Source organism: Ornithorhynchus anatinus, chromosome 7, assembly GCF_004115215.2.
Source record: "Ornithorhynchus anatinus isolate Pmale09 chromosome 7, mOrnAna1.pri.v4, whole genome shotgun sequence".
NCBI classification, from domain to species: Eukaryota; Metazoa; Chordata; class Mammalia; order Monotremata; family Ornithorhynchidae; genus Ornithorhynchus; species Ornithorhynchus anatinus.
This window is the reverse complement of record NC_041734.1, coordinates 42,223,336-42,250,935: the sequence shown is the minus strand read 5'-3', so window position 1 is coordinate 42,250,935 and position 27,600 is coordinate 42,223,336. Positions and strand designations below refer to the sequence as shown.

Genomic DNA, 27,600 nt, shown 5'->3' with positions numbered 1-27,600 from the left:
ACCTGATCCAATTCTGCCAGTCCTAAAAGAATGAAGTAAAGAAGATGTATGTAAGTCACATTAACTATGGAGTCTCTAGTCTGTTTTGATTCTTTAAAAACCAGAACAGTTTATTGCGTAGTAAAGCGTACGTAATGATGACTCCGTCAGTACAACAAACAAGATGGAAGTTTAAATGTAATGTGACGTTTTTCAGGGCTTTCTGTGGTTTTTGTTAAATGCTTACTATGTGCCAGACACTGTACTAAGCTCTGGAATAGATACAACCTAATCAGGTTGGACACAATCCAAGTCCCACATTGAGCTCACAGTCTCATTACCCATTTTATAGGCGGGGTAACTGAGGGACGGAGAAGTTGAGTGACTTGCCCAAGTCACACAGCAGACAGGTGACAGAGCAGGGACTTGACCCTAGGTCTTCTGACTCCCAGGCCCCTGTTTTATCCAGTAGACCAGGCTGCTTCCCAAGTGAAAGGTGTTCAAGGAGGAGCCAGGTAGATGCCCAAGCCTTTTGGTTGAAGGATGTTTGAAAACTGCAAATATCTGGATAGGCAAGAATTCCATTTGGAAAAATATATAAATCCCATAAATCTCTTGGGTAGTTTGCTAAATGAGTATGGTGTTCCCTATTGTTCCTAGCACATTTTGTTCTTCTTTAAATATAAAATGATAATATGATAATCTAATAGCAATTAAACTGGAACAGATCACAGCAGATCTTTTTTTTCCCCCATTTGGTTCCAAGGTCGTGAAAAGGAATTATTCCATGGCATTTGCATGTTTGGTTGCAGAAGATTCAATTATGGTGCCACTGTGACGCTGGTCACCAAGTGTTGACGTGTGGCTTTCCATAGTAGCACCTTCTGAATCCATTTTTCCCTTCCTTGTATTCAACTAATAGTCTTTAGACCATGGCCAAGTGTCCTCAGCTCAGTTTTCTGATCTTATTCTAGCATTCAGACCGGAATGTACAGCATCGAAAGTTTCGGGAGTGTGTTTAAGGCTCTTCAGTTTAGAAAGACAACAATTGAGAAGGAAGATGATGGAAGCCTACTAAAAGATGAAGGACATGGACAAGGCAAATGCAGCACTGTTGTTCTCCTAATACCACCTCAAGACCAGGACACCTGAAATTTGAAAGTGGAAGGCTCAAAGTAAACAAAAGAAAACATTACAGGAGCAGGCCACAAGCACAGGAAATTAGTTACTTTAGGAATCTGTGCTGGGGCTTACACTCTAAGGGGAGAGACAAATAGAAAAATATCTGCAGCACCGTCAAAATGAATAAAATTGAGCAACCATATTTACATGAATATATTGCGACAACTCAGGCATGGCTCTTTCTGGTCCTGAGCCCCCTTGCTCTAGTTGCCTCAAAGATAATTAGGGTTCACTTACTTGTATCTCCAAACTATCACCAAATTTAGCTCTGTCACCAGCAGAACTTCCTGCTAAATCAAGACCTTAAATAGAAAGGACTTAGGAATCATATGGGCAAGTTGAGTTTGGCTCAAATAAGCAGTATGAAATCCTTTTTAATGGAGAAAAAAAATTGACTTAGTTTTTGTAAGGAGGCCATCATTTCGAGTGGTCATGGAAATCGGGTTCCCCTTCTTTTCAGCGGTGGAGGTTAGGTTGAGTGCTATTGTGGAGAGATTCATGTCGTCGACAAAGACAATTAGCCGTTCACGTTGACTGAAGAGGAAGGCCGACTGAAACTGACCACACAGCCATTCCAAATGATCACTGCTTAGGGGCTACATATTTTCAGGGACCACAAGACAGAGATCTGAGACGCTTGCCACGTCTGTCCCTGTGGATGAGTTTTCCTCTCCCCTTCCATCCTTACCTCACTCTCACCTGTAGTTGGTGCATTTCTGACCACGGCCCAGGTTGAATGAGGTACCCCAAAGTCATCCCACACGAGGCAGCAAAAAATCTCGGGCCGGCTTGGCGGACGGGAATCCGCAGGGGCAGATCTGCCCCGATCTCATCTGCCTTGTGAAAATAGTCCTCCCCTTTCTCTCTCCTTCAATTCACGACCACACTGCTTCCCAGCACTTTCGGAGTTTCTAACCACATCAAGCCCTGGGTCTTTTGCATTCCGGAGTCTGCTTGTCTGTCACTGACGTGTTTTCTACTGATCGGAGGGTCCTGGAGTGAGCAATGTAGATCGGATATAAAGCATCGTCTCGCTGTGTCAACAGAAATCACTGCTGTGTCATTTCTCTTTCTGAGCTCCTGCGAAAACTTCGCCCGCCCTTACGTGAGGACCAGATGGCAAAGCCTGGAACTATTTAGCATGGAAAGTGAAATGACCGTCCAAGACAGGGCTACAGTTCTGAGTGCCGTTGTGTCGTAAAGCGGACGTCTATGGTTAAAGTGAATGTGAACACAACTCTTCCTCTGTCATAAAGTGAGGTGGTCTTTGAGAGGGTCTGCATGGGGCAAACCTACCGCTAGCGGGAGAAGAATTAGTAGAATCCACATTTTTAACCTCCCTAATGAAACCAGCCTCTTGTTACCCGGCTATTGATAGGAGGACTCGCTACTGGAATCTCTGTCGAGTGGTTGAAATTATTCTGACGGAGTTACTGTTGCTATTATTGCTGTTTTTCTGTAGGACGATATGTCCTTGTGCATGGCTGCTTATGGACCTGGGATTAATAGCTGCCTGGTTAGTAGCTGATGCCCAGATATGTCCATGGCTCTGAACAGAGGTACTCACTCCATGGCCAGCCCATCCAAACTCTGAGGGGTCCCCAGAAGTCTAGGGTAGGATCAGCCAATAAATCATGTTTATTGAGCACCTGCTGTGTGCAGAGCACTGTCCTAGGTGCCTGAGAGAGTACAATCTAGCAGAGGTGGTAGGTACGTTCGCTGTCCACAATAAGCATACAGTTTAGAGGTCTAGGACGGGTCTAGGATGGGCTTTCGGGCAAAGCCAGCGGGATGAGGCTCTCCAAACACTAATCTTGTCAATACGGGGTAACCTCTGCTACTTTTAGGCTAGTACTTAGTAGCTGGTTTGACCCGTGCAGATTTAGGCCCCCAGAGGGAATTTTCCGCCTGAAATTGTTTTCAAAAAAAATGCTCCAGAATCTTTGTAGACCTGTCTTAGCATGCGGCTGCCATCCTGTGCTCATTTCACTGCCCCTGGTTCCCCAGGAAGGAGAGACATCCCCTCATTCCCTTCCATGTTCTGCAGCAGCAGTAAACTAGTGATTGGATATGGCGACACTGCTCCACGTGGCCCACTCCGTAACGTGTTAGTTAGCTTCTCACTGACCACCATATGAAGAGTGCTTTCTGACATTTTAATTTTTTTTGTGTGTGTATGTATGTGTGTCCTGGGCTGCCTTCCACTTATAGCATTTCATTCGGAAATGACACTAGGTATAACCTCACTTTTCTCTTCCGCACTTGCTTGGTCTGTTACCTTCCGCTTCTTTGATTTCCTCTCTCCTCCAATCTTGTTCCTCCTCCTTTTGCTCCTCTTTTCTGACAGCCCCACTTTCCTTATATCCTCTCCTTTGGAACTCTCTGTCTTCTAGTGATTCGTGTCTGACGGTGGTCCTGGTCTTGGTCATTTGTTTCGTTTTGATGTCCCCTGACGTGTTTAAGACTAAATGCCTCCCGCTATTATACTGAGGTGTCTAGAACGGGATAATGACGTCTAGTAATTGTCTCTGCACAAACATGACCAAACCTGCTTTAAGAAGAACCTAACCTGGAAGCTGAGAGTTAGCTCTCACCCAGCAAGGACATGCTCAGAAACAGTCCGGGTTCTTTCTAAAGAGGTTTTGACATAGTTTGAACTGTGTGATGGTGGTGGTGGAATGTACGTGTTGAAATGTCTTCCATCCGTGTCTTCTTGAGGATGCTCAGATGGAAATTGGGAAGAAGCTTGAGGAGATTAACTTAACTGACAGGGAAGCAGCCTGACCTAGTGGATTGACCACAGGCCCGGGTTCTAATCTCTGCTCCACCACTTGTCTGCTGTGTGACCTTGGACAGGTCACTCTCTATGCCTCAGTTACCACATCTGGGAAATGGGGACTCAGACTGTGAGCCCCTTGTGGGACATGGACTGTGTCCGACCTGATTAGCTTGTATCTATCACACATAGTAAGTGCTTGACAAATACCATATTTTTAAAAACTGAAAACGTATTGCGAGCACTGAAGAAGTCCAATCCTCCTTCTGATTAACCTTGAGTCAAGTGCTTTAATTGCAAATGGCTCCTAAACAGTCAGTGGTATTTATTGAGCGCGTACCGTGTGCGGAGCACTGTACCGAGCACTTGACACTGAAGGGCCGCAGACGAGCAGGAGTTGGGAAATTTTTACTGTTGCTGTTTATCCATAAATTAAGCCTCTCTCCCAAATGCCCTCTCGCACCCAAAAAAGTCCATTAAAAATGATTTTGACCAGATCATTTCTGTTATCATGGGAGTATTGCTCCCGAAGGGGAGTACCTCAAAGGATCAGCCGGGCATCGAACAAGAATGCCTGTGAGCCGTTTCACGATTTCAGTAATTATCATTTCCTTATCTTGAAAAAAATAGAGATGACACTGCTTCACAAGAAAACACCTGCATTTTAGTATTCCAATTTATGCTCTGCAAATCATCCCAACCTGTTTCATTTGAAATTTTCCAAGTGGCTAACAAAAGGCCCCCAAATGGATGAATGAATATAAGAGTTAAATTCCTGACATCTACAGAGCTTTAGAGCTCCCTTCACAGGAAAGCCCTGTGTCAGTCGGTACTGAGCTTGGAGTTCAGACTTCGACATAGAATTAAATACAAGAAGAGGAATTTTGTGACTGCTTCATTTAGCTTGCCAGCCTGTAAATCCTTGCCTCGAAAAAGGAAAAAAGAGAAACTCCTAGATTGGGGGATAAAGGAAATGATTATGTATGTAGTTTCCTTGCTGGTTTCCATTCTGAACATCCTCATCCAGAAGCTAGCTCTTCCTATTGATGGAAGGGATGATGTTTGTAGTTCAATGTCTGACTGAGGAGATGTGGCCCTGGAGTAAATTAGCAAAACTGAAGCAAACAATATTTTCTATCTACAGAAAAAGAAGTGCTACTGTTTTCTAAACTCAGGAAATCATGTGATGTGTCCTTTTTCTTTTCATTCCTTAAAAACTTCTTTTTTTCCTCTCTCTCCCTCTCCGTCATCCTCTTTCTCTTCCTCCAGTTCCCAACCTCCATTCTCTGACTTTCATTTCTTTCCATCACTGAATCTTTCTCTCTTGTAGCATTTCTGTTTTAGCCCTGGGCATTACGGGTTTAAAATGATTTTAAGTGATCGGTAATATTTTTTACAAATTTCGCCCCTAGATTTCAAATCACAGAAATATCCATTCTGGATTTCTGATCACACTAAAACAGTCTAATTTTATGCCAGCTGAGCTGGATAAAAGTTCCCTGGAGCTTCACGTCTCTGAAGCTTTCTGATATCTTGGACTCCAAAGTGGCTGTATCTGTTCGTCACCTACGTGTCTGTAAATGTGTGCGCTTGTGTGTGCTTGTGTGTGCGTGTGGGGGTGTGTGTGTGTGCATGTTCTCTTCCCCATGACTGCAGGTTTGACTCTGCTTGTGGTTTGTTTTCACCTTGGTCTCTGCTTCCTTTCAGGGCATTTTACCAGTTCGAAGCAGCGTGGGACAGTTCGATGCACAATTCCCTCCTTCTGAACCGGGTCACCCCCTACAGAGAGAAGATCTACATGACGCTCTCCGTTTATGTTGAGGCAAGAATCTTCACTGATTTCCACTGCATTTATATAAAAGACATCGGTGGTGTGAAGCCTGAAACACGAATACCTTTTAAAGGGTGTTGACCAATTCTAATTTCAATTTTCTACGCAGCTCAGGCCCTGGGTTCTTGGAAAGATGCTTTTTGTAATGTCCCCAAATTATAACTCAATCCTGACACCCATAAATCTTTGTTTGTTCTTCATGATCTTTCCAGGCACAAGAAAACTAGGATTTCACTAATGTTAACCCAAAAGACTCAAGGCAGTGTACTGATGTTGAATCAGTAAATCACGATGGATCAACTGAATTGCCAGAATTGCCAAAAATGTTGGCAGGATATATGTTGGCAGAGAAGCAGCGTGGCTCAGTGGAAAGAGCACGGGCTTAGGAGTCAGCAGTGTGACTTTGGACAAGTCACTTAACTTCTCTGTGCCTCAGTTACCTCATCTGGAAAATGGGGATTAAGACCGTGAGTCCCGCGTGGGACAACCTGATTACCCTGTATCTACCCAAGTGCTTAGAACAGTGCTTGACATATAGTAAGCGCTTAATAAATACCAACATTATTATTATAAGGGACTCACAATTTAGGCTTTCATAGTCTGTATGGCCACACACTGGGAAAAAAGGAGGAAGGAGCTAAGCTTCTGATAACATTCGAATAGATGACCCAAGTCAGCAAACCTCAGTAGAGTTAGTAACTGTAAGCCCGTCAAAGGGCAGGGACTGTCTCTATCTGTTGCCGACTTGTCCATTCCAAGCGCTTAGTACAGTGCTCTGCACATAGTAAGCGCTCAATAAATACTATCGAATGAATAGTAACCCTTGCCCTAATTGTTCAGGCAGGAAGGGTGCACTGTGAGGCTTGGGTCCCAGGACTTGATTATCTCTTGCGTTGAGCGTGAGAGTTCACTCTTTTTAGGGTGAAGCTTACGTGAGCATTTAGGTGTAGCATTTCTGTTTTAGCTCTAGGCGTTACAGCTTTAAAATGATTTTAAGTGATCTGTAATTTTAAAAAAAAATTCCCCTAAAAGCTTCCATGAGGTGATTCCTCTCCAGAAACGTACTTCCTTCTCGTGGATCTGCTCAAGCCCAGGGTGGATCACCCCTGGCCTTACAATTATTCCTAAAATACACCCGCTTTGCAAGCATAGCAGAGGAGACATAAATTCTGAGCAGAAACAATAAAGCTGCAATGAGTAAAGGTTTGTGTTGATGGGCATTAAATCCTTAAAAGACATTGCTCTTTTAAAAAATATCACTGTCTATTTTCTCCAAGACTACCTTTTTGCCACTGCCAGGCCAGAATATGGAAGGGACTTGGGTCTTTTGGGATAACAGTAAAATAAAAAAGTTCATCTGAAGCTGTCTGAAATGGGGAGAATAGAATGCATACAAACTAATCCCAGAAACCAAGGGCCCTGTTAAAGAGAGTCATTTTTGACTCTCAACAAGAGGAACATTTCTTGTTGAAATAATAATAATGGCCATTGTTAAATGCTTACTATTAAGTAAGAAGCAGCATGGTTTAATGGATAGAGCACAGGCCTGGGAATCAGAAGGACCTGTGTTCTCATCCCGGCTCCGTCACTTAACTTCTCTGTGCCTCAGTTACCTCATGCTCATGGGCATTAAGACTGCGAGCCCCATGTGGGACAGGGACTGTCTAACCTGTTTAGCTCATATCTACCTCAGTGCTTAGAACCGTGCTTATCACATAGTAAGGGCTTAACAAATACCAACATGATTAAGTGCTGTACTAAGCACTGGGGCAAATAGAAGACAATCAGGTTGGATGCAGTCCCTGTGCCATATTTGCCTCCCAGTCTAAGGGGTAGAGAGTACAGGAATTGAATCCTCATTTTACAGATGAGGAGACTAAAGCGCAGAAATGTGAAGTGACTTGCCTAAGGTCACACAGCAGAGAAGTGGCCGAGTCAGGATTAGAACACAGATCCCCTGCCTCCCTGGCCCTTGCTCATTCCATAGCATGCTGTTTCTCTAAGGGAAGGACCCTAATGGTTGTTCTCTCTCCTTGCCTCTCTCTCTCCCTCCTTCTCCCTTTGTGTCAGATGGAGAATTGCACACAGCCGGCTGTGATCACCAAAGATTTCTGCATGGTGTTCTACTCCAGAGATGCCAAATTACCAGCTTCCCGCTCCATTCGCAACCTCTTTGGCAGTGGGAGCCTGCGAGCTTCTGAGAGGTAGAATCTCTCTGTTTTCAGTGAAAGAAAGAATTCATTCAGTCGTATTTATTGAGCACTTACTGTGTACAGAGCACTGTGTGGTTGATTGAAAAGCAATAGCAGGAGCTGGGCCTAAACCAGATTAGTACATCATCAGGAAGCCCCTGAGACTCACGCGAAAGAACACTGGCCCCAATTTATTCTTCTAAGGCCCAGCTCGCCAATAAAGCTATTGGCAGATGAACCTCCATCACCTTCCTTGAATTCCTTTAGGATTCTTAGTCACCCTTTTCATCTTTACCCTCAATCACCCAGGTCTCCAACTTGAATGAGGAGAAAGATTTCAATAGGGATCTCAAACTTTCTCAGGGTTGATCTTTTGGCTTAATGTGTACTGAGTAAAAAAGTGCGAGTCACTGTTCTGAGCGCGGGAGTGTGGTGAGTAATAATTGGGGCCAAGAATTGAAACAGTCCCTGCCCCATGGACTCCCAACGTTGCTTCTTTTTGCCCCAGCTGTTATAACACCTTCGTTTCTTCTTCACTTGCAGTAATCGAGTGACTGGGGTGTATGAGCTCAGCCTGTGCCGTGTGGCTGATGCCGGTAGTCCAGGTGAGTTGTTTTTCCTGGTTGTTTTCCAGGACAATCCTAATCCCAGATTCTTCAGCATTAATTTCGCTTATAAAAGTCAGAAAACTAAAAGGGGCCAGTTACTCAGACGTTCTCTTTGTCAAGACATTCTTTCCTGCTTCAAATTAGCAACAACAATCCACCTGGGGCAGGTTGGTGACTTGGTTCACCCACGCCTAAAGTAGAGATAATTTGGGGCAAGTACTGCTATCTCACAGGGATAATTTGAGGAATGAGAGAAGAATGTGTCAGGTTCTCCTAGGGACTAGGTCATTTCCTGATAGTAAGAATAGCCCATTAGCTTTTCCCAGTGTGCAGGGATACTATTTAGTGTAGCGAAGCATTAATGCATTGAAATTATGCCCCAGTGGTTCCCTCCTACCCTAAAAGGATGACTGTATCCCGGCCTCCTAACCATCTATTTGCTAGCTAGGATGATTAGGCATTTGAGTGGATTCTGATCTACCATAGGTCCCGAGTCTTCTGTGCTCTGATTCCAGAGAAGGGATCCGGAAAAATCCAGTCCCAGGTCATAGAGGGGTCTCTGCAGCCCATCTTGATATGGAGAAGCCTATTTTGAGCCAATCTCTAGATAGAACAGAGCTGCAAGGAGCTGACAGGATGATTAGGCCCTACTCCAGGTCAGGAAAAAGTGACCTGGTCTTCAGTTATACTGTATCTGGGGTATATACTGGATACTGGGGAGGGGAAGGGGAAAGAGGAACTAGTTCCTAAAACCATGTTAAAACTGGTTTCCTGTCATTGCTCAATTTGAAGTTCAGTAGCAACAACCTCCTTAGGCAAGGACAAGGGAGCGCCATCTTGCTTGTCCCTATTTTGTCACTTCCTGAAGAAGAACCCTTCCTCGTACCAGGCCTGGGCAGTGAACCATTGAGATTCGTTCATTCGATAGTATTTATTGAGCGCTTACTATGTGCAGAGCACTGTACTAAGCGCTTGGAATGGACAATTCGGCGACAGATGGAGACGGTCCCCGCCCAATTACGGGTTCACAGTCTAAGATGAAGCATCTCCTCAGGCTACTCTTTATAGACTAGTCGATGGGCGGTTCTAAAGAAAGGTCGGTGATCTCTGGACTGGGTTTCTCCACGCCAGGGATGCAGAGAAGACGCAGGCGGGTGCTGGACACGTCGGTCGCTTATGTTCGGGGTGAAGAGAATCTGGCTGGTTGGAGACCCCGCAGTGACAGCCTCATCTTGGATCACCAGTGGGAGCTTGAGAAACTCAGCCTTCTTCAGGAGGTAGATACCGTCTTCACAACCTCTGTTGGGGGCTACTGTGAAATGTCTAACAGAGTCTTCTGATATGGCAACAGTAAAAATCCAGAAATCTCTCAAGCAAAAGTGGTAAATCCGTCACTGAGTAATGTCTTGGGCACTCACTCTGTGCCAAGCATTCTACTAGAAGGGTGCAAATCATGGCACTATAAGCTAGGAAAGCTACTTGAAGTGAATTTGACTCTGTAACTGCCCTTGAGGATTTCCAATCTGAGGGGAAGACAAACGACCGAAAAATGAATGACCTTAAGTTGAATTTGTAACAAAAAGAAGAAAAAAAATGTACCTCTGGCTTCCCCGAGCAGTACTGGGGTTGTCTGTCGGTCCCAACGTTAACTGCACATTTTAAGCTTTCTGTGAAAAAGAATTTCACATATGGTCCGTTACCCAGATCCATGCTCTTTCTACTAGACCTATCTGCCTTTCAGTAGCCGTTATGACAGGGACTTTATGGGATGGGAGAGAGTCTTTAGGGGTATAATCTTTCCTCTCTACTGCCGTAGATGGGAGGAGGGCAAGGGGGCACAGATGAGGAACCCAAAGCACAGAGCAATAGAGTGATTTGCCTAAGGCTACCCAGCAGGCGAATGGCAGAATCAGGATTCGAACCCAGATCGTCTGACCCCCCCCCAGGCCTGCGCTCTTTGCGCTATACCACTCTGATTCCCGATCAGTCGATCAATAGCATTTATTGAGTGTTTACTCTGGGCAGAACACTGTAATCAGCACTCGGGAAAGTTCGAAAGGTTAATAGATCCAATCCCTGTCTTCAAGTGTTCGCAGCCACTCTCGGGCACTGCTCCTTCTCTTAAATGCCCACCTCTTTTTTGTCCCCTTCTTCAAAATGAGAACTTGATCCCCATGTACCATGCCAGGTAGCAGGAGCTGTGGATTCCAAAATAAGCTTAGGGGTCAGAGCTGATTGCAGCATGACCTCGGACAAGTCATTTTATTCTTCCTCTGTTTTTTCCATCTGTGAAAAGGGAAAGATATATACCACCTACTTCCTTCGCAGGGTTATTTGGATTCCCCAACTAATGTTTTCTGAGAGAGAGGTGTTCTCTCTATAACAAATGACGAGGATGACTCATTTTTTAGGTTGAAAAAACCAGACATTACCTCCTCTTGCGTGAGAAGCTGGAGACCACGCAGAGATCCGGCCAGGAGACGCTGTCCCCGTGTTCAAGCGAAGATTCGGAGTCCCACAGCCCGTCCTGCGTCTCTTCACCAGACGCCCCGGAGAATCGGACTTCTCCGGAGACTCCCAGCGAGAGACAGAAAGAGCTGGCCGCCAAGGTATCGCAAAGGATCGCAGCAGTACCTTCCTCTTTCGGGGGCCGGTGGCTCGAGTTTCCCCTCCAGATCATTCTTCGCTCATTCTTGTGTCTCCTAAATTATTCCCCTCTTTTAAGCTCTATAGACTGATGCTCCAGCTGGTAAAGCTTACAATATTTTAAGGTTATATTTAATTTGAACAATCAGAGACAGTGGCCCACCCCTCCGTCCCCCTTGTTTAAAACAAGGAGCATTTATGCCTGCGTGGTGCTCCCAGGAAGACTTCTAGCTCTCCAACTTAACTCTGTTTTTCTTTCTTTCAAGTGCTTACGCCTCCTCACGCATACCTTCAACAGAGAGTACAGCCACAGCCATGTCTGTGTCAGTGTCAGCGAGAGCAAGGTACGACCATCCCTACTGCTTCCCGTCCCTGGAGAGACCATGAGCATCACAGCAGAAAAGCTGCCCGATGCACCCATGGGGCTCTTTTTTTTCCTTTTCAAAACCTGAAAAAGAAAAAATCCCAAATACCAAATTGACTGAAGGCGAAAAGGGAAAAAAAAATGAGGTGATTTTAAAAAGGGAGGTCCTTTGCATTTGATGAAGAATGAACTAATCCCTGAATAGTTCATTATCACCATACCGAAGGGTCATTGTGTCTTCCATTTTCTTTCGGAAGCAGGAGTAGGACAGAAGAACCCAAATTTAATAACTAGAAATCTCCATAGCGATTGCACCCCGTGGTCAACTTCATTATTAAGGGAACAGCTAATCATTATCGCCCATTTCTTCCGGCTAATCTCTGTGTAATTGCACACTGGCAGTGTCGACCTAAGAAAATAGAGATGTCAGAGAATCTGCGGTGAAGGGATTCTTGCCTTAAATATTTATAGCATTTTTTGAACAAATAAAATGATTAAAACTGATTTTAAAGTGTCCTGTAACTCACTGATGAAAGGTCAGGGTATAAAACTCTCAAGTATAGAATGGTGGAGAGATTACCCTATTCTGCTTTTTTGTTCCCTCTGCTGATTCTTCAAGGACTGAGTTTAAATTGCGGAAAAAGAATTGGACGTTGAACCTAGGACAAGTGAAGGTGTCTCAGACAAGTAAAGAAAAATAATATGAAGTATAATTGACGATCTAAGCAAAAAAAATCCTTAGAGACTATCCAGGAAGAGCAACAGTAACTGGACTGATAGAATTCATAGTTCTTTTGCTGCTTGATGGGCATTTACCTAAAGCAAAAACACCCAAAAACCGAAAACAGAATAGATCTTTGACATTAAGAGCGTTAGCCTATTTATATTAAATAATGAGATAAAACGACTCGCAGTAGCAAAATGTATGCAAAGATACACCTTTGCATTCCAGTGTCCATATTGAGATGCAGCTGGTCAAACTCTCCGAGGCCCAATTAAAGCAAATTGTATTGCTCTTTGATACTTACCTGTTGGAACCAATGTTTTAAAGCCAAATTACCTGTGGAATAACTGTTTAGAGATTTTGAGGCTTCTATAAAAATGAATTTTTTGTAGCGGAAGATTTTGCACAGTGGGCTACTGACAATGTATTATGTTACCTGTCTGCTAGTCGTACTAGAAATTGCAGAAGAGGTATGGAAAATAAATTTTCTCTTTCCACCACCCACCCTATCTCAGGGTCAGTTTCGTCTGCTTGGGCTTCGCACTGACTGTGAATGCCAGATGTGGCGATGATCTAATAATGTGTTCTTTTCCTTCCTGCAGTTGTCAGAAATGTCAGTGACTTTGATGAGGGACTCCTCCATGACAGCTCTGGGGACAACTACTCTTACCCCCTCCTCGACCTGTCCATCACTGGTCGAAGGGCGGTACAACACACCCGTCCTTAGGTAAGGTGAAGGAGCCGTGAACGAAGCGATGTGCCGTTCATTTAGAAGCGGAATGCAGACACTGAAAGGTTCCTAAATTGAAAAGAAGTGTGGGGGCCTTTCCACACAAACCTAAGAAATGCTCTTTCTGAGTCAGAGCACTGGTCCATCCAGCCTGCTATTCCTTTCTGAAAATGACCATAAGATGCTTAGAAGAACATGTGATAATCGCCTTCCTTGATATTCATCTTCATGGCCAGAGATGTCATCTAACAAGCCTAACCTTTCCCTTTCTGCCATTAACTTTCCTTCTAGTAACCCATTTCAGAACTTGCACCCATGAGTTAAGCAGTGGAGAGAGTGGATAGAGCACAGGCCTGGGAGTCAGAAGGTCAGGGGTTCTAATCCCGGCTCTTCCACTTGTCTGCTGTGTGACCTTGGGCCAGTTACTTGACTTCTCTGAGCCTCCGTTACCTCACCTGGCAAATGGGAATAAAGACTGTGAGCCCCACGTGGGACAACCTGATTACCTTGTATCTACCTCAGTGCTTAGAACAGTGCCTGGCACATAGTAAGCGCTTAAATACTATAATTATTATTATTATTATTTCAATCCCTCTGCACTACTTTTCATAGGTCCAGATTTAATTTGCTTTCTATCCTCTGGAGAAAGGAGCGTTTCCTTTTATTTTTAAACTTACCACCTTCAAGCTTCAATTGGTGCTCACTTACCTTGTTGTCTTTTATATATAATTTGCCCGACATATTCCAACACCACCGATGATGAGGTTCCCCTATGAGCCTGTGTAGCAAAAAAAGGCCAATGTGGGATCTCTGTTTGAGGACATAAAAATGTTGTCCTGTCTTGCTCTTGGCACTGTTTCCTCTTTTGTGATCTTACCGTAATGGGATGTGTTGACCAGTAGTTCTGCTCATTTCAACCGTGCCTTCTCAGCCTTCGTCTCTCCAAACCGAAGGGCGTCTAAATCTTTTCAGTTGCAGCCGTGTATCAGTTCAATTAAAGTTCTCTAACAGGGCAATGCTTTTCATTCATCGGTAGATTCGTCAGAAGGAGGGAAATGCTGATATTGATAGCGAGTATATCAAGCGTTGGGCTTAAAGGTGTTCTCTTGTTGGAGCGAAGATCCAAAACGATGATAAAATCAGTGGAAAGCACCATCCTGGAGGGTTGAGAAATCATCTTTGCGGTTCCCTTCTAGGACCCCCCAACTCTGTTCCCGACCAACTAGTCCTGAACCTGAACCCGTCCTGGAGGGAGAGCAGAAGAAATCCCCTTCTCCTACACGCGGGGCCGAAGAGGAGAAGGAGCCCCAGCGTTTACTGGTGCCAGATATACAGGAGATACGCGTCAGGTGTGGCACTTGGCTCCACCTCAATTTAATGGGAAATTTTGACACAAGAGGGGGTGGGCTGGATCCTATTAGGAGACCCTTAGGGGGGAAAGCGGACAAAAGTTCCTTTAGGAAGTGTGGAAGGCGACAGATAGAGCCAGAAAATTGCTGAGCCAAAATCCCGTCGGCATCACTCTGGCCAGATGCAGAACGGAGGGTTTTGAAGTTGTGGGAAAAGCATCCAATGAGGGAAGAATAGCCATTGCAGAAGAGAGAAACAATGTCCTGCGTGACATTGGACATGTCACTTAACTCTGTGCCTCGATTCCCCTGTTCTCCCTCCTACTTATCCTGTGAGCCCCACGTGGGTCAGAGATTGTGTCCAACCCAATTCACTTGTTTCAACCCCAGCACAAAGAACAGCGTTTGACACATAGTAAGCACTTAAATACCATAAAAAACCCACCATTTGGTAGGTGGACTGTGAGCAGGTGAGTTCTTGACAGCAGCCTGGAAGGACTACTCGAAGAATGCATCTGCCCACAATTTATTCTCACCAGTCCTCCCATTTTTATCGATGTTGCAAAAGTGCCACGGAGCATCAGTAGCCCGCGGGCGTACGGAAACAGGCTATAGTCATATTTCCATTTTAACGCTTTTCTCCAGAATCATTTTCCCGGAGGACCAGTCTAATTTGTTTCCAAGCCTGGGTCTACGACCCATTCGAATATGCATTTCTGGCTTCCTTCAGAGGTTCAGTGACCCGATAACTCCATGGGACAAGGAGTTGCTTCTCAACTGCTGATAAGCTACTGCCTACCTTCTTCATCTCAGCATGGAGGCTAACTTACAGGGGAGAAGATAGATAGAAAATTCCTAGATGGAATTTTCTGCAGTTTGTTCCTAAATTTCAAATTCATTCTTGGGGATTTTCCTCACAAAATTCCCATCCCGGGGAGGAACGTCCTAATAATTAAATTTTGATTGAGAAACAAACCTTGAGCAAGTCACTTAACTTCTCTGTACCTCAGTTACCTCATCTGTGAAATGGGGATTAAGACTGTGAGCCCCATGTGGAACCGGGACTGTGTCCAACCTGACTAGTTTTTATCGGCGCAAGCACTTAGTGCTTGACACATAGTTAGCGCTTGGAGAAGCAGCATGGCTTAGCGGGAAGAGCCCGGGCTTGAGAGTCAGACGTCGTGGGTTCTGATCCCCGCTCCGCCACTTGCCTGCTGTGTGACTTTGGGCAAGTCACTTCACTTATCTGTGCCTCAGTTACCTCATCTGTAAAAATGGGGATTACAAAAGTGAGCCCCACGTGGGACAACCTGATTACCCTGTGTCTCCCCCAGCGCTTAGAACAGTGCTCTGCACGTAGTAAGCACTTAATGAATACCATAATTATTATTAACCAATACCCTTATTATTATGATGATGATTATTACTCTGGCCCCTAAGTCACCTCTGCCACTTCAGGAAGAGGAGAAAGTGCTGGTGGCCACTACTTAGATGATGATCTGTAATTGCCCCAACCATTCGATAGCTTTGTGGGGTGTTTTTCTTTAATCCTCACCCAGGAGGTAAACAGATCTCTCTTCCTCCCCTCCTTAGCCCCATTGTTTCCAAGAAGGGCTACCTGCACTTCCTGGAACCCCATACCAACGGCTGGGTGAAGCGTTACGTGGTGGTGAGGCGTCCATACGTGTACATCTATAACAGCGACAAGGATTCGGTGGAGAGAGCCATCCTCAACCTCTCGTCAGCTCAGGTGGAATACAGTGAAGACCAGCAGGCCATGCTCAAGGTAAGTGGGCCAAGATCTCTGGGGCAAAGCCAGAGTCAGGGATTAATTCCTTCCTAAGTGCTTAGCACGCTATCCTATATGCAGTACATGCTTGATCGATACCATTGATCGATTGAGTGACTGACAGAGATGAAGACCAGATCAAAGATCAGATAGGAGCAATATCTCCTAGGCCCAGAAACCAAGGTCTTCCCCAGACTGGGTAAAGAGCAAAGATGGGATGGGAGTAAGGGCCATACATGCCTAGGGCCAAGCGGTGAAGCGCAGTGAGAAGTCAAAAAGCAGTCTTGGTTCCGGGACAGTGGTGAATGAGGAAATGGACACAAGATGAAAGGCAATCATCATGAGCGCCTGACCTTTCTGGCTAAATCGGTTCCTTGGAAATGGTTCCACACGCGTGTGAGGAGTGAAGCTGGTTTCTGAAATTAGGAATCAGATTTTCTGCTTTGGTGACGCTGCCATTTGCCGAAAAGATTGGTCCGTGGCGTAGTGCTTATGTGCTCTGTGTCTGTTGTTGGGGTTTGAGATGACTGAGGGTCTTGCGCTCACCCATCAACCAATCAATCATATTTATTGAGCACTTACTGTGCGCAGAGAATTGAACTAAGTGCTTGGGAGAGTGCAGTATAACATAGATACGTTCACTGCTCAGAATGAGCATACATTTCAGAGGGGGAGTTTACAGTCTGGAAAGAGCTTAAAGTCTAGAGGATTTCATATCCTTAAACATGGGCGATTCATGACCATGGGAAGGTTGATAATATTGAAATGCAGGGGTTGTTAAGAACCCCTACTACATGTGCTCACTACCCTCTAGGACCTTAAATGCTCAAGAGACGTAAGGCCTAACCACGGTTCGCGTGGTATCCGTCGGTTTACCACAAATGCCTACCGATCAGATTTATGGGTAGTTTCAGCTCTTATCTTTGCTTTTACTTGTTCCTCTTTTATTGTTCTTACTCAGTAAATTTTCCTAGGAGGTAACTTGTCTTTTGTTTATCCCTGTCCCCGTTGTCCTGGCCCAGAGCTCGGAGTGGTCAGAGTCTTTTCAACGTTGTTATTTTCCCGTTCCAGACTCCCAACACATTCGCAGTGTGTACAGAGCATCGTGGAATCCTTCTGCAGGCAAGCAGCGACAAGGACATGCACGACTGGCTGTATGCATTTAATCCTCTCCTGGCTGGAACGATAAGGTACTTGGAGGTGTTTACCCGCTGAGGGTTGAGGCTGAGAGTCTGGCGGTTTTGGGATAGGACCCTAAGATCGGATTGACAAAAGCCCGATCGACAGACACCTTGGGTACAGGCCTGCTGTCTGGGGATGCTTTCATTTTGGAGGGATATGAAGGATTTAGAGGAAAGGAAAGAGTAGCGATTATTCCTCTCAGACCGTGACGAATCTCCATCCGTCCAGCCAAAATACCAGCTGTCAATTTAAAAAGCAAATGATACCTCTCGAAGCTTGGGGTATGCTTCGAATATCCCTCAGAAGCCATGCTTACAAGTCAATTAAAATAAAACATTAACCCGAGGTTGCTTCCCCAGACTTCGTTCATTTCGGTTCTTCTTTTTGGACCAAGCCCATGTTAAACGGGATACTTTGTAATATCTTGTTATATCCCGGCTAGACTACCGTGTCAGCCTTCTCTCTGACCTCCCTTCCTCCTCTCTCGCCCCGCTCCGGTCTATTCTTCACTCCGCTGCCCGGCTCATCTTCCCGCAGAAACGCTCTGGGCCTGTCGCTCCCCTTCTTAAACACCTCCAGTGGTTGCCTATCGACCTCCGCTCCGAACAGAAACTCCTCACTCTAGGCTTCGAGGCTCTCCGTCACCTCGCCCCTTCCTACCTCTCCTCCCTTCTCTCTTTCTACCGCCCACCCCGCACGCTCCGCTCCTCCGCCGCCCACCTCCTCGCCGTCCCTCGGTCTCGCCCGTCCCGCCGTCGACCCCCGGGCCGCGTCCTCCCGCGGTCCCGGAACGCCCTCCCTCCTCACCTCCGCCAAACTGATTCTCTTCCCCTCTTCAAAACCCTACTTAAAACTCACCTCCTCCGAGAGGCCTTCCCGGACTGAGCTCCCCTTCTCCCTCTACTCCCTCTACCGCCCCCCTTCACCTCTCCGCAGCTAAACCCTCTTTTCCCCCCATCTCTCTCCGCTCCTCCCCCTCTCCCTTCCCATCCCCTCGGCACCGTACTCGTCCGCTCAACTGTATATATTTTCATTACCCTATTTATTTTGTTAATGAAACGTACGTCGCCTCGATTCTATTTAGTTGCCATTGTTTTTACGAGATGTTCTTCCCCTTGACTCTATTTATTGCCATTGTTCTTGTCTGCCTGTCTCCCCCAATTAGACTGTAAGCCCGTCAAAGGGCAGGGACTGTCTCTATCTGGAATGAACAAGTGCTTAGTACAGTGCTCTGCACATAGTAAGCGCTCAATAAATACTATTGAATGAATGAATGAATGAAAAGTGAAGGGTAAAACTGTAGATCTAATACACACAAGCACAAACAAACGAAAAAACCCAAAACAAAGAAACAAAAATAACTCTCCTATAATGTCTGCCTGTGGGTGTTGGGGAGTGAGGGGACATTTCCTTGCCGAATACCAGTGGAAGAAAAACTCGCATCATTCTGCTCACCTTGGGTGCTGCATTCGTGTACACGTCCACTTCTCCTGACTCCGTGCTCTACTGTGGTCAGACAGATGCACGTTGTCGGTATGTTCTCTAACTCATCCATCCATTCATTCGATTGTATTTCTTGAACACTTACTGTGCGCAAAGCTCTGTACTAAACTCTTGGGAGAGTACACTGTAACAGTAAACGTATTCCCTGCTCCCAGTGAACTTCACGGTCACATTCCCCCACCAGCCCCACAGCGCTCACGTAAACATCTGTAATTTATTTACAGTAACGTTTGTCTCCCCCTCTAGACCCTAAGCTGTACTGTACTTACCCGATCTCTCAGTTCAGCGCTCGGCACACGGCAAGCGCTCAACGAGTACGATCGACTGACTGACCGACGTGCCATCCGAAACATCTAGTAAAACACGCGGCAGCGGAATTTGACGCGCTCTTACTCCCCTGATGATTCGTGCATTCCTAAGGGTGTTCTGTACGTCGGAGCAGTAGGTCCTGCTCTCTCAGGCCTCTGACTCCTTTCTCTCTTTGACAGATCTAAGCTTTCCAGAAGAAGAACAGCCCAGATGAGAATCTAAACTAAAACCATTTACCGCCACCTCGTCGATCCGCCAAGAAGATCCAGGCCCCTCGTTCTTCTATATAAGAGTCCTTCGCTCCCCACCCCGGCCCTCTTAACTTCAGACCTGCCACGTCGTCAACTGGCCCGACAGCCTGTCCCTCCATCCGACAGCTCACGATTCCCACTTTCACCCGGGAAAACTCATCTCTGTGGTAGCCGCAAATCCGTGACCGGCGCAGCCATGTTTTCGCGTGCATGTGGTCTTCTGCCCGTCTCCTCGGCGGGCGACCTTACCGTCACATGACTTGTAATGCTCATTCGCAGAAGCCGTTGTTGTTGTTTCGTTTCGTTTTCCTAGACGAGTCCTCAGTAACGTGAGGTGGAAAATGTCCGACGGGTCGGAGGTTACAAGTCTTGAGGAATTGCTGCCAATCAAATTTAAAAAAAGGTCGATGGGTTCATTATGAATATTTCATCAGTTACCGAAGTTGAAAATCTCCCCCGAAAGTAGATGTATTGTAATTATCCTATCTACACGCTATTTCTTTCTAATGTCTTTACCCAGTCCGTTCTTTAGGTTCCGATTAATCTAGTTTTTGAGCCTTCTCACATGTGCCTCCAAAGCATCCCTTGGGGGAAGAGAGAGTGTTGAAGGAAAGGTTGAGGTGGGGGGGAAGAGTTATCAGAGACATATCAAATACTCAAAAAAGAGAACAACGTTGTTCTCTTTTCTCCAAAGCCCTGTTACTAAAAACACCAAGTGAACCTCAGAGGTTTGTTGAGCGCGTTCATTCAGTTGTGGACACTCACTATGAGAACACAGTGTGGAGGCTGCCGTGACCAAGTATTCTGGAACATTTTCCTCTCCCACAAAATTGTAACCCCAGAATTTAACCCACACCAAATTGAGAAGCATCATGCTTACGGATCCCGAGACAGGATGAATTGCTTACAAATCTCCTGCCAGTGTCCAGGAGGAAAAATGAGGAATGAATGAAAAGATGGGAAGGGATTTGCAGAATGGTACAATCTGTCTGCAGGCCAAAAATTAAAACAATCCTGACTGGATTTTAAGAAGAAAACAGCCAGGGTGCCCTCGACTTTAGTCCCTCCACCGTGCACAAATAAGGAGCCACTCCATCTAAGCCACCATCTTTTTGGCACTCTATCCTGTACCTGTAGGATTGTTACGTGGTAGAGGATGGCGAGTAGGGATCCTTCCTGGTAACAACCAACCAGCGGCCACCTTGAGAGAAATATTGTGTTGCAACAAAACAAGCCAATCTATTCAGCCAATTGAAATCTATTCTGTGCCACTCAGTGGCCAAAAAGAAAAGCAAGGTGGCTCCCGGAAAGGCGACATTAGCTTGGGGCAACATGTTTAAGAGAAAATTATAGAGAGGTGGGTTGATTTGTTTAAATTTAACCTGAAAATCACTCTCTTTCCTACGCTTGTGAGTGTAGAACAGCGGTCGTTAAAACAAAAAAAGGTCTCAACCTCAATTCCACTGTCCTATTCTAACCAAACTCTGGCTTTCCCAGTCACGAGGAAAAAACGGCTTGGATGAATTGAGCGAATGATTGAGAGATCGGCCGACATTTCGAGAGCAAGAGGGAGGAATTCTATTAACCTAAGATCGATTTTTACTTTTTTATATAAGATTGCTGTCTTCTAGTCCCTTCTTCTTGCCAGTAAAATATGAACTTCCTCCTCCCCATGTAGTCCTGTGTTTTACCTCTTGCCACTTTATGCTGTTGGGAGAGTTTGGTCGGGCAGGGAGAGGAAGCAGGATTCTACAGTCACTACAATAGGACAGTGTCTTTACCATCCCTTGCTCTCCCATACTGAGGGTCTGTTGGACTACTGATGACTTTTATGGGGTTTTTTTTTTTGTTACCTTCGGTTGCAACCTTCCCCTGTACAGTTTCCCGGACTGGACCCCTCGGTTCCAGCCTTTTCAGTGCAGCAGAACCTCCAGAGAGAGACATCTCCATGCATATCCCACAGCTTTGGGGAGAGTGCGCCCACTCTAGGTCTGCACTTTGATATCATGGGGTCACAGCTATCCTTAATTTGCACAGCACGGCTCTGCCTTGGTTCGCTTTAGCACTTTTCATTCTCTCTGTTGAGTGTGGTGAGTATCGTGTGTGCGTGTGTGAATCCAAGCGGAGATGGTCTAGGCACTTCTTTTCTTTTTCTTTTGCTGGGGAGAGAGAGTCCATGAATCACATGTAGGAAACTAAGAATCTCCAGAGATTTCAATAGGCAGTTAAGAACATCCCGAGATGCCTGGCTCCTTCCTCACTGAATCCCCTCCATCTGGCACCCGTTCCCGCATTTTGTCGCCGCGTTGTCAGAGAAATTTGTATTTGCGGACATCCCCCCGGGAATCTCTCCCAAGCTCGGCCTCTCCTCTGACCGCGGAGTGGCCTTGGTTGGGAGGGATGGTGTGGTCGTCAGGCACCTCCACTTCATCAAGGCTGATTTCCTTGTTTCCTCTTCTTCCTTTTTCATTTGGCCTTGACATTAGCTTTGGAATAGTGCTTACTCCAGGGCGTCGGCTCCTTTTCCAAGGGGATTTCATTTTATCCTTCGGGCCGGAGAAGCTCCACGGTCCACAAGCCGATTCCTTCTAATCCCAGGCCTCTTTTTAGGGCAGGTTTCTGAGTTCCCCGAGAGATAAGGTGGCATATAGTCGATACCAGATATGCAGACACAAAACAAGTTGAGAATGGTTTAAAGTTGCCTGTTTTGGTAAGGAGAAAGGATCGCTCGGCGGGCTTTTGAATTACGTACGTTAAAATGAGCTCTCGGTATATTCTAGGTCTCGGGTGACTCAGTTCCATCTCCCCCTATTAGGGTTCAGGGTAGAAAATCTAAGCGCGTTCTCTGCTAAGCCTTAACTAACAGAAGCAAATGTCAACTGGCAAAAATCTAATTTAAGGTAACCACTGGCAATAGAGGCTTTGGCTTTATGCATTTGATAAAGGCTTTTTGAGTATTTATTTCGCCATTTGTAAGGAGAACACCGCTTCCAATGAGGTTTTAGGGAATCGCCCAGCATTTCAGGAAACATGTCATTAGATTCAAATACCCTCCTGCCGCTGCCATTTTGTGTCACGTTCAGAAGCGTGACATATTTTCTGTGGAAATGCAAATGCCCTTATCTTGAAATACCTTGAAATTCTTGTCTTGAAAAATCAGGAAATTTTGTTTTGCCCCATACTTTTTGCGAGCCTAGAGAAATTCCCCTTTTCAAATAAGATGAAGGGAGCGAGAGGAGAGACAAGTGGATCCGGGCCGTGCCTTAGGTCAGCCATCCTGAAGTACATGGTCTCTTGAAGAACTTCCTGAGCCTTCCCAGTCAGCCAAAGGCTACGAGTGCCTGAGGCCGACCAACCTGCAGAGCACGCTGATGCCTGGCTGAGGGAAGAGCTAGTGGAAGAGAAAGACTCCCTGGAATCTGTGCTAGATTCCTGCCGAATCTCCACAGCCTTCAAGTATATCGCCAATTGAAGATTTCAAGCCCCAAAATGTTCAGTGAACCTTAGATTAAACTAGCGATTTAGACTAGCCTGCCTCTACGCTCCCCTTGTACTCCCTTTCTCGGTTTCGAGACGCCTTTGCGGAACAGTCAGTGCCAGAGCCTGAACATCATGTAATCGCCACTCATATCAGCCCTCAGACTAACTGATAAGAAAATTCAACAATCGCTGGCATTTTTCTGTCAGTGTGAAGAGGGGAATGAAGAGGGAAAGAGTCCTTGATCTTTAAAGAGCCCCCGGCCACAGGCTTTTATTCATTTTGATGGAGTACAAGACACGGAAGCCGGTCAGAGACCAAGCTACGGTTCCAGTATTAAGGAGAAGGAACCCAAATCGATCATAACGGAGGAAGCTCTCTAGCGTCCGATGGGTGAAACTGAAATCCTCTCCTATGAAGCCAGAAAGAGAAATGGGATAGAGCCACCCGCCCTAGGGAATAATCAGCAATGTTGCAGGCTTACTAGAATTTGGAAACACTACGGCCGGTGGGATAAAAATGATTGAATCAAATTTCACCATGGCTACAGAACAAGCCGTGATTGCTAAAAGGAGGGTGAGGTCGCAAAATTCATCCCAGGTTAGAAATATCTACCCATATCACCGCTTGAGCTATTAAGGGAGAAGGCTTTTCCGAGTGATCATCAAGCACCTGAGAGCATCTGACAGAGATGCGGGGAGCACTCCCGGAGCTGATGCTATGTTGTGAAGAACGGCCTCAAATCCATCTTTCGCATGTCCATCTAATGAGATCTACTAATATTGCTCAGTCTCTGTCCTGTTGAGTGAGCTGCGTGAAGGAATTCTCCGTTAGTCTGGAGGTGTGACTTGCCTTTTCTGTAAAATGAAAAAAAAAAAAAGGTGTGGTTAATTTGGGATTTTCTTTCGCCTGTGCTTCCATTTACTACTTTGTCGACATCAGTTCTTCCTGTGATGCCATCCCCCAAGTGCTGGGAGACCATTTCTCTTGCTTTGTATATATGTGATTGCTGTGGGGTACACCCTTTACCACTGTATAATAACAACGATACTAAAGTAACGAGTCTAGTTTTCTTGATGTCTTAAATTATGAGTGTTGGAATTTAGGGTCTTAAACTGTTTGTGTACACTTAAGGCATTGTTCAATTAAGAAATAAATGTGGCATTTATGCAAATACCCGACACGTAGATATTGGCTTAATTTTCTCCTTTGGGTTTGGTTTACAGAAACCTAATATCGGGCCGTATTTCACGGCGAATGGATTCCGGGGGCGAATTCCTCTCTCGCTGCCGCGGAGAGCATCCCGTTCATAAAATGACCAGCTCTGGAATTTTCTCCTTTGGATTTGGTTTACAGAAACCTAATATCGGGCCGTATTTCACGGCGAATGGATTCCGGGGGCGAATTCCTCTCTCGCTGCCGCGGAGAGCATCCCGTTCATAAAATGACCAGCTCTGGGGAAGCTTAGCCTGGGATGGAAGCAAGGCCGAGAGGGAGTGGAGCTGAAAAGGCAGGTGACGCAGAAAGAGAGCCGGGGATTATAGAGGAAGAGACAGAGGGAAAGAAAACGGAAAGCAGGGAGGGGAAAAGGTCACGGGGAGGGAAGAGGGAGGAAGAGACAGAAAGATGACGAGGGGAAGGGATGGAGAAGTAGGGACTTTGAAGAAAATGATGGGGTGGGGGGGCGGGAGAGGTAACACAAAGACACGCAAAGTACTCCCTCGCTTATAGCCCCGGGGGGCTGGTTGGGTGGGTGGGGAGGGGAGGATATTGCCACCCCCATCATCTAAATACTGATCCATAACAAGAGTGGAAAGAGAAAAATGGGAGGAAAAAAAGTTAGGTTTTTAATAATAATAATAATGTCGGTATTTGTTAAGTCAAGGCCTGCTACTCTCAGCTGGGGACAACAGGCAGCGTGGCTCAGTGGAAAGAGCCCGGGCTTTGGAGTCAGGGGTCGTGAGTTCGAATCCCAGCTCTGCCACCTGTCAGCTGTGTGACTGTGGGCAAGTCACTTCACTTCCCTGGGCCTCAGTTACCGCATCTGTAAAATGGGCATGAAGACTGTGAGCCCCACTTGGGACAACCTGATTCCCCTGTGTCTCCCCCAGCGCTTAGAACAGTGCTCTGCACATAGTAAGCGCTTAACAACTGCCAACAGGCGTTCTTACTGCTTCCATCCCCAACAACCTCCACCACCACCTGCCCCGTCCCATTCAAGCATATTTACTGAGCGTTTACTGAGCGTAGATCCCTGTTCTAAACACTCGGGAGAGTACGTGGCTCAGTGGAAAGAGCCCGGGCTTCGGAGTCAGAGGTCATGAGTTCGACTCCCGGCTCTGCCACTCGTCAGCTGTGTGACTGTGGGCGAGTCGCTTCACTTCTCTGGGCCTCAGTTCCCTCATCTGTAAAATGGGGATTAAAAGGGTGTGAGCCCCACGTGGGACAACCCGATGACCCTGTATCTCCCCCAGCGCTTAGACCAGTGCTCGGCACCTAGTAAGCGCTTAACAAATACCAACATTATCGTTACGATACAACAATAAGCGGACACATTCCCTGCCCACAACGAGTTTACAGTCTAGAAGGGGGGAGACAGTGATATGAGTAGATAAATGACGGATATGTACATAAGTGCTGTGGGACCGGCGGGGGGAGGGGGAGAACAGAGGGAGCAAGTCACGGTGATGCAGAAGGGAGAGGAAAGGAGGGGCTTAATCTGAGAAGGCCTCTTGGAGGAGACGTGGCTTCGATACGGCTTTGAGGTGGGGGAAAGTAATTGTCTGTCGACTGACACGGCCCCAGGAGGCAACAGAAAGCACGCTGGCAGCAGCGACAACGACCACGACCCGGCGTTCTGCCAGCATTCAAAGTGAACCCTCCAGGACAAGCATTTGCACCGTGGCCAGGAGCTCTTTTTCTCATTATTCCGGAAACTAATTTTCCAACCTGGAAAAGCCAGCTCGACCACCGTGGCTCTCTCCCGCCAGCTCAACCGGAAACGGGACTTAATCGGCCTTGCCTCGGGTCTTTAGTCCTGCCGGTCAAAAACACCCTGTGAATCCATTATAGCCCCACCTGGGGCGGGATGCTCTCGGTCACCTTGCTCATTAACATTGCGGGACAGGGACTGCGTCCAACCCAATTTGCTTGTATCCACCCGGCGCTCAGTACAGTGCCCGGGACAAAATAAGCGCTTACCAAGTACCGTTATTATTAATATTACAGTTGTAAAGGTGGCCTAAGCTGAACTTGCAACCTGTAATTCAGTTACAGAAGAGATTGTCCAGCAAAGTAGCCCCGAGCAGGGATTGTGTCTTTCATACTGTTATATAGTATTCTCCCAAACCCTTAGTTCAGAGCTCTGCACATAGTAAGCGCTCGATAAATAAGATCGATTGGTGTTTTTAAGAATAAATTTAATCATATCAATAACTATATGCCGATAAATTGCATTTAAAACCTTTTTTTGCAGCAGTCACAGCAATGAACGTGGACTACAGTTACCTAGTGGATGGTTGTTTCTGATTTTCAGACGTGACTGAGGAGAACCAAAATATACTCATCCATAACAAGAGTGGAAAGAGAAAAATGGGAGGAAAAAAAATGTTAGGTTTTTAATAATAATAATGTCGGTATTTGTTAAGCACTTACCGGGCACTGTTCTAAGCGCTGGGGTAGATACCAGGTAATCAGGTTGTCCCACCTAGGGCTCACAGTCTTCACCCCCATTTGACAGATGAGGAAATAGAGGCACAGAGAAGTGAAGCAGCGTGGCTCAGTGGAAAGAGCCCGGGCTTTGGAGTCAGAGGTCATGGGTTCGAATCCCGGTTCTGCCACCTGTCAGCTGTGTGACTGTGGGCAAGTCACTTAACTTCTCTGTGCCTCAGTTCCCTCATCTGGAAAATGGGGATTAAGACTGTGAGCCCCACGTGGGACAAGCTGATCCCCCTGTGTCTACCCCAGTGCTTAGAACAGTGCTCGGCACATAGTAAGCGCTTAACAAATACCAACATTATTAAGTGACTTGCCCCAGGTCACACAGCTGACAAGCGGCGGAGCCGGGATTAGAACCCACCACCTCTGTCTCCCAGGCCCGGCCTCTTTCCACTGAGCCACGCTGCTTCTCATAATGCTTTTCATAATGGTTCTCATGCTTTTCGTCTTTTTGATGAAAGGGAATCGAATGTGCTACGCGATGAATCATCTGCCCTTAGCTAAAGGAAACAAATCATAAGTCGCGTGGGCAATCGATCGATCAATTTGCCCTAAGGAAATTACAGGAAAGGACACTGGTTTTGATCTGGGAGTCAGAGTGGAAAAGACAACGGGAAAGAAAATGGAAATCAGAGAAGGAAAAAGTCACGGGGCAGTAAGTGAGAGGAAGAGACAGAAGGGGAAAGAGGGAGGAAAAAACAGACAGAAAGATGATAGGCAAGGGATGGAGAAGGAGGGATTTTGAAGAAAACGGTGAGGGGGGCAGGGGTAACCCAGAAATGCGCAAAGTACTCTCCCCCGTACCACTCTCCGGTCCATCAGCAGGGCCCCTCTAGCCACCGGTGCCGGGAAGGGAGGCGGGGACCAAAATGAGGATTCCAGTTAAAAAGTCATTTTTTGTGTGTTTATTTCTGACATTTCCCTCTAGCCTGTAAGCTCACTGTGGGCAGGGAATATGTCTGTTATTTTGTTATATTGTACTCTCCCAAT

The 27,600-nt window shown here is 46.2% G+C and overlaps 1 protein-coding gene across 24 annotated transcripts in view; it reads left to right on the top strand.

The window, feature by feature from the left end:
* KIF1A (kinesin family member 1A) overlaps nucleotides 1-24,080 on the top strand; it is a 158,995-nt gene extending 134,915 nt beyond the window's left edge. For 13 of the 24 annotated variants that reach the window (XM_007669276.3, XM_007669269.3, XM_001513735.4 and 10 more), the window contains 11 exons: nucleotides 5,645-5,759; nucleotides 7,839-7,972; nucleotides 8,504-8,565; nucleotides 9,700-9,845; nucleotides 10,980-11,177; nucleotides 11,481-11,558; nucleotides 12,905-13,029; nucleotides 14,229-14,381; nucleotides 15,975-16,167; nucleotides 17,242-17,360; nucleotides 19,344-24,080. In XM_007669276.3, the coding sequence (XP_007667466.1) occupies nucleotides 5,645-5,759; nucleotides 7,839-7,972; nucleotides 8,504-8,565; nucleotides 9,700-9,845; nucleotides 10,980-11,177; nucleotides 11,481-11,558; nucleotides 12,905-13,029; nucleotides 14,229-14,381; nucleotides 15,975-16,167; nucleotides 17,242-17,360; nucleotides 19,344-19,386 (1,366 nt within the window). In that variant the 3' untranslated portion in view covers nucleotides 19,387-24,080. Of the gene's footprint in view, nucleotides 1-3,372; nucleotides 3,397-5,644; nucleotides 5,760-7,838; nucleotides 7,973-8,503; nucleotides 8,566-9,699; nucleotides 9,846-10,979; nucleotides 11,178-11,480; nucleotides 11,559-12,904; nucleotides 13,030-14,228; nucleotides 14,382-15,974; nucleotides 16,168-17,241; nucleotides 17,361-19,343 lie in introns of all 24 variants that reach the window. The other 11 variants (XM_007669296.3, XM_007669283.3, XM_016228024.3 and 8 more) reach the window with 1 other exon arrangement.
* The last annotated feature ends 3,520 nt before the right edge of the window (nucleotides 24,081-27,600 follow it).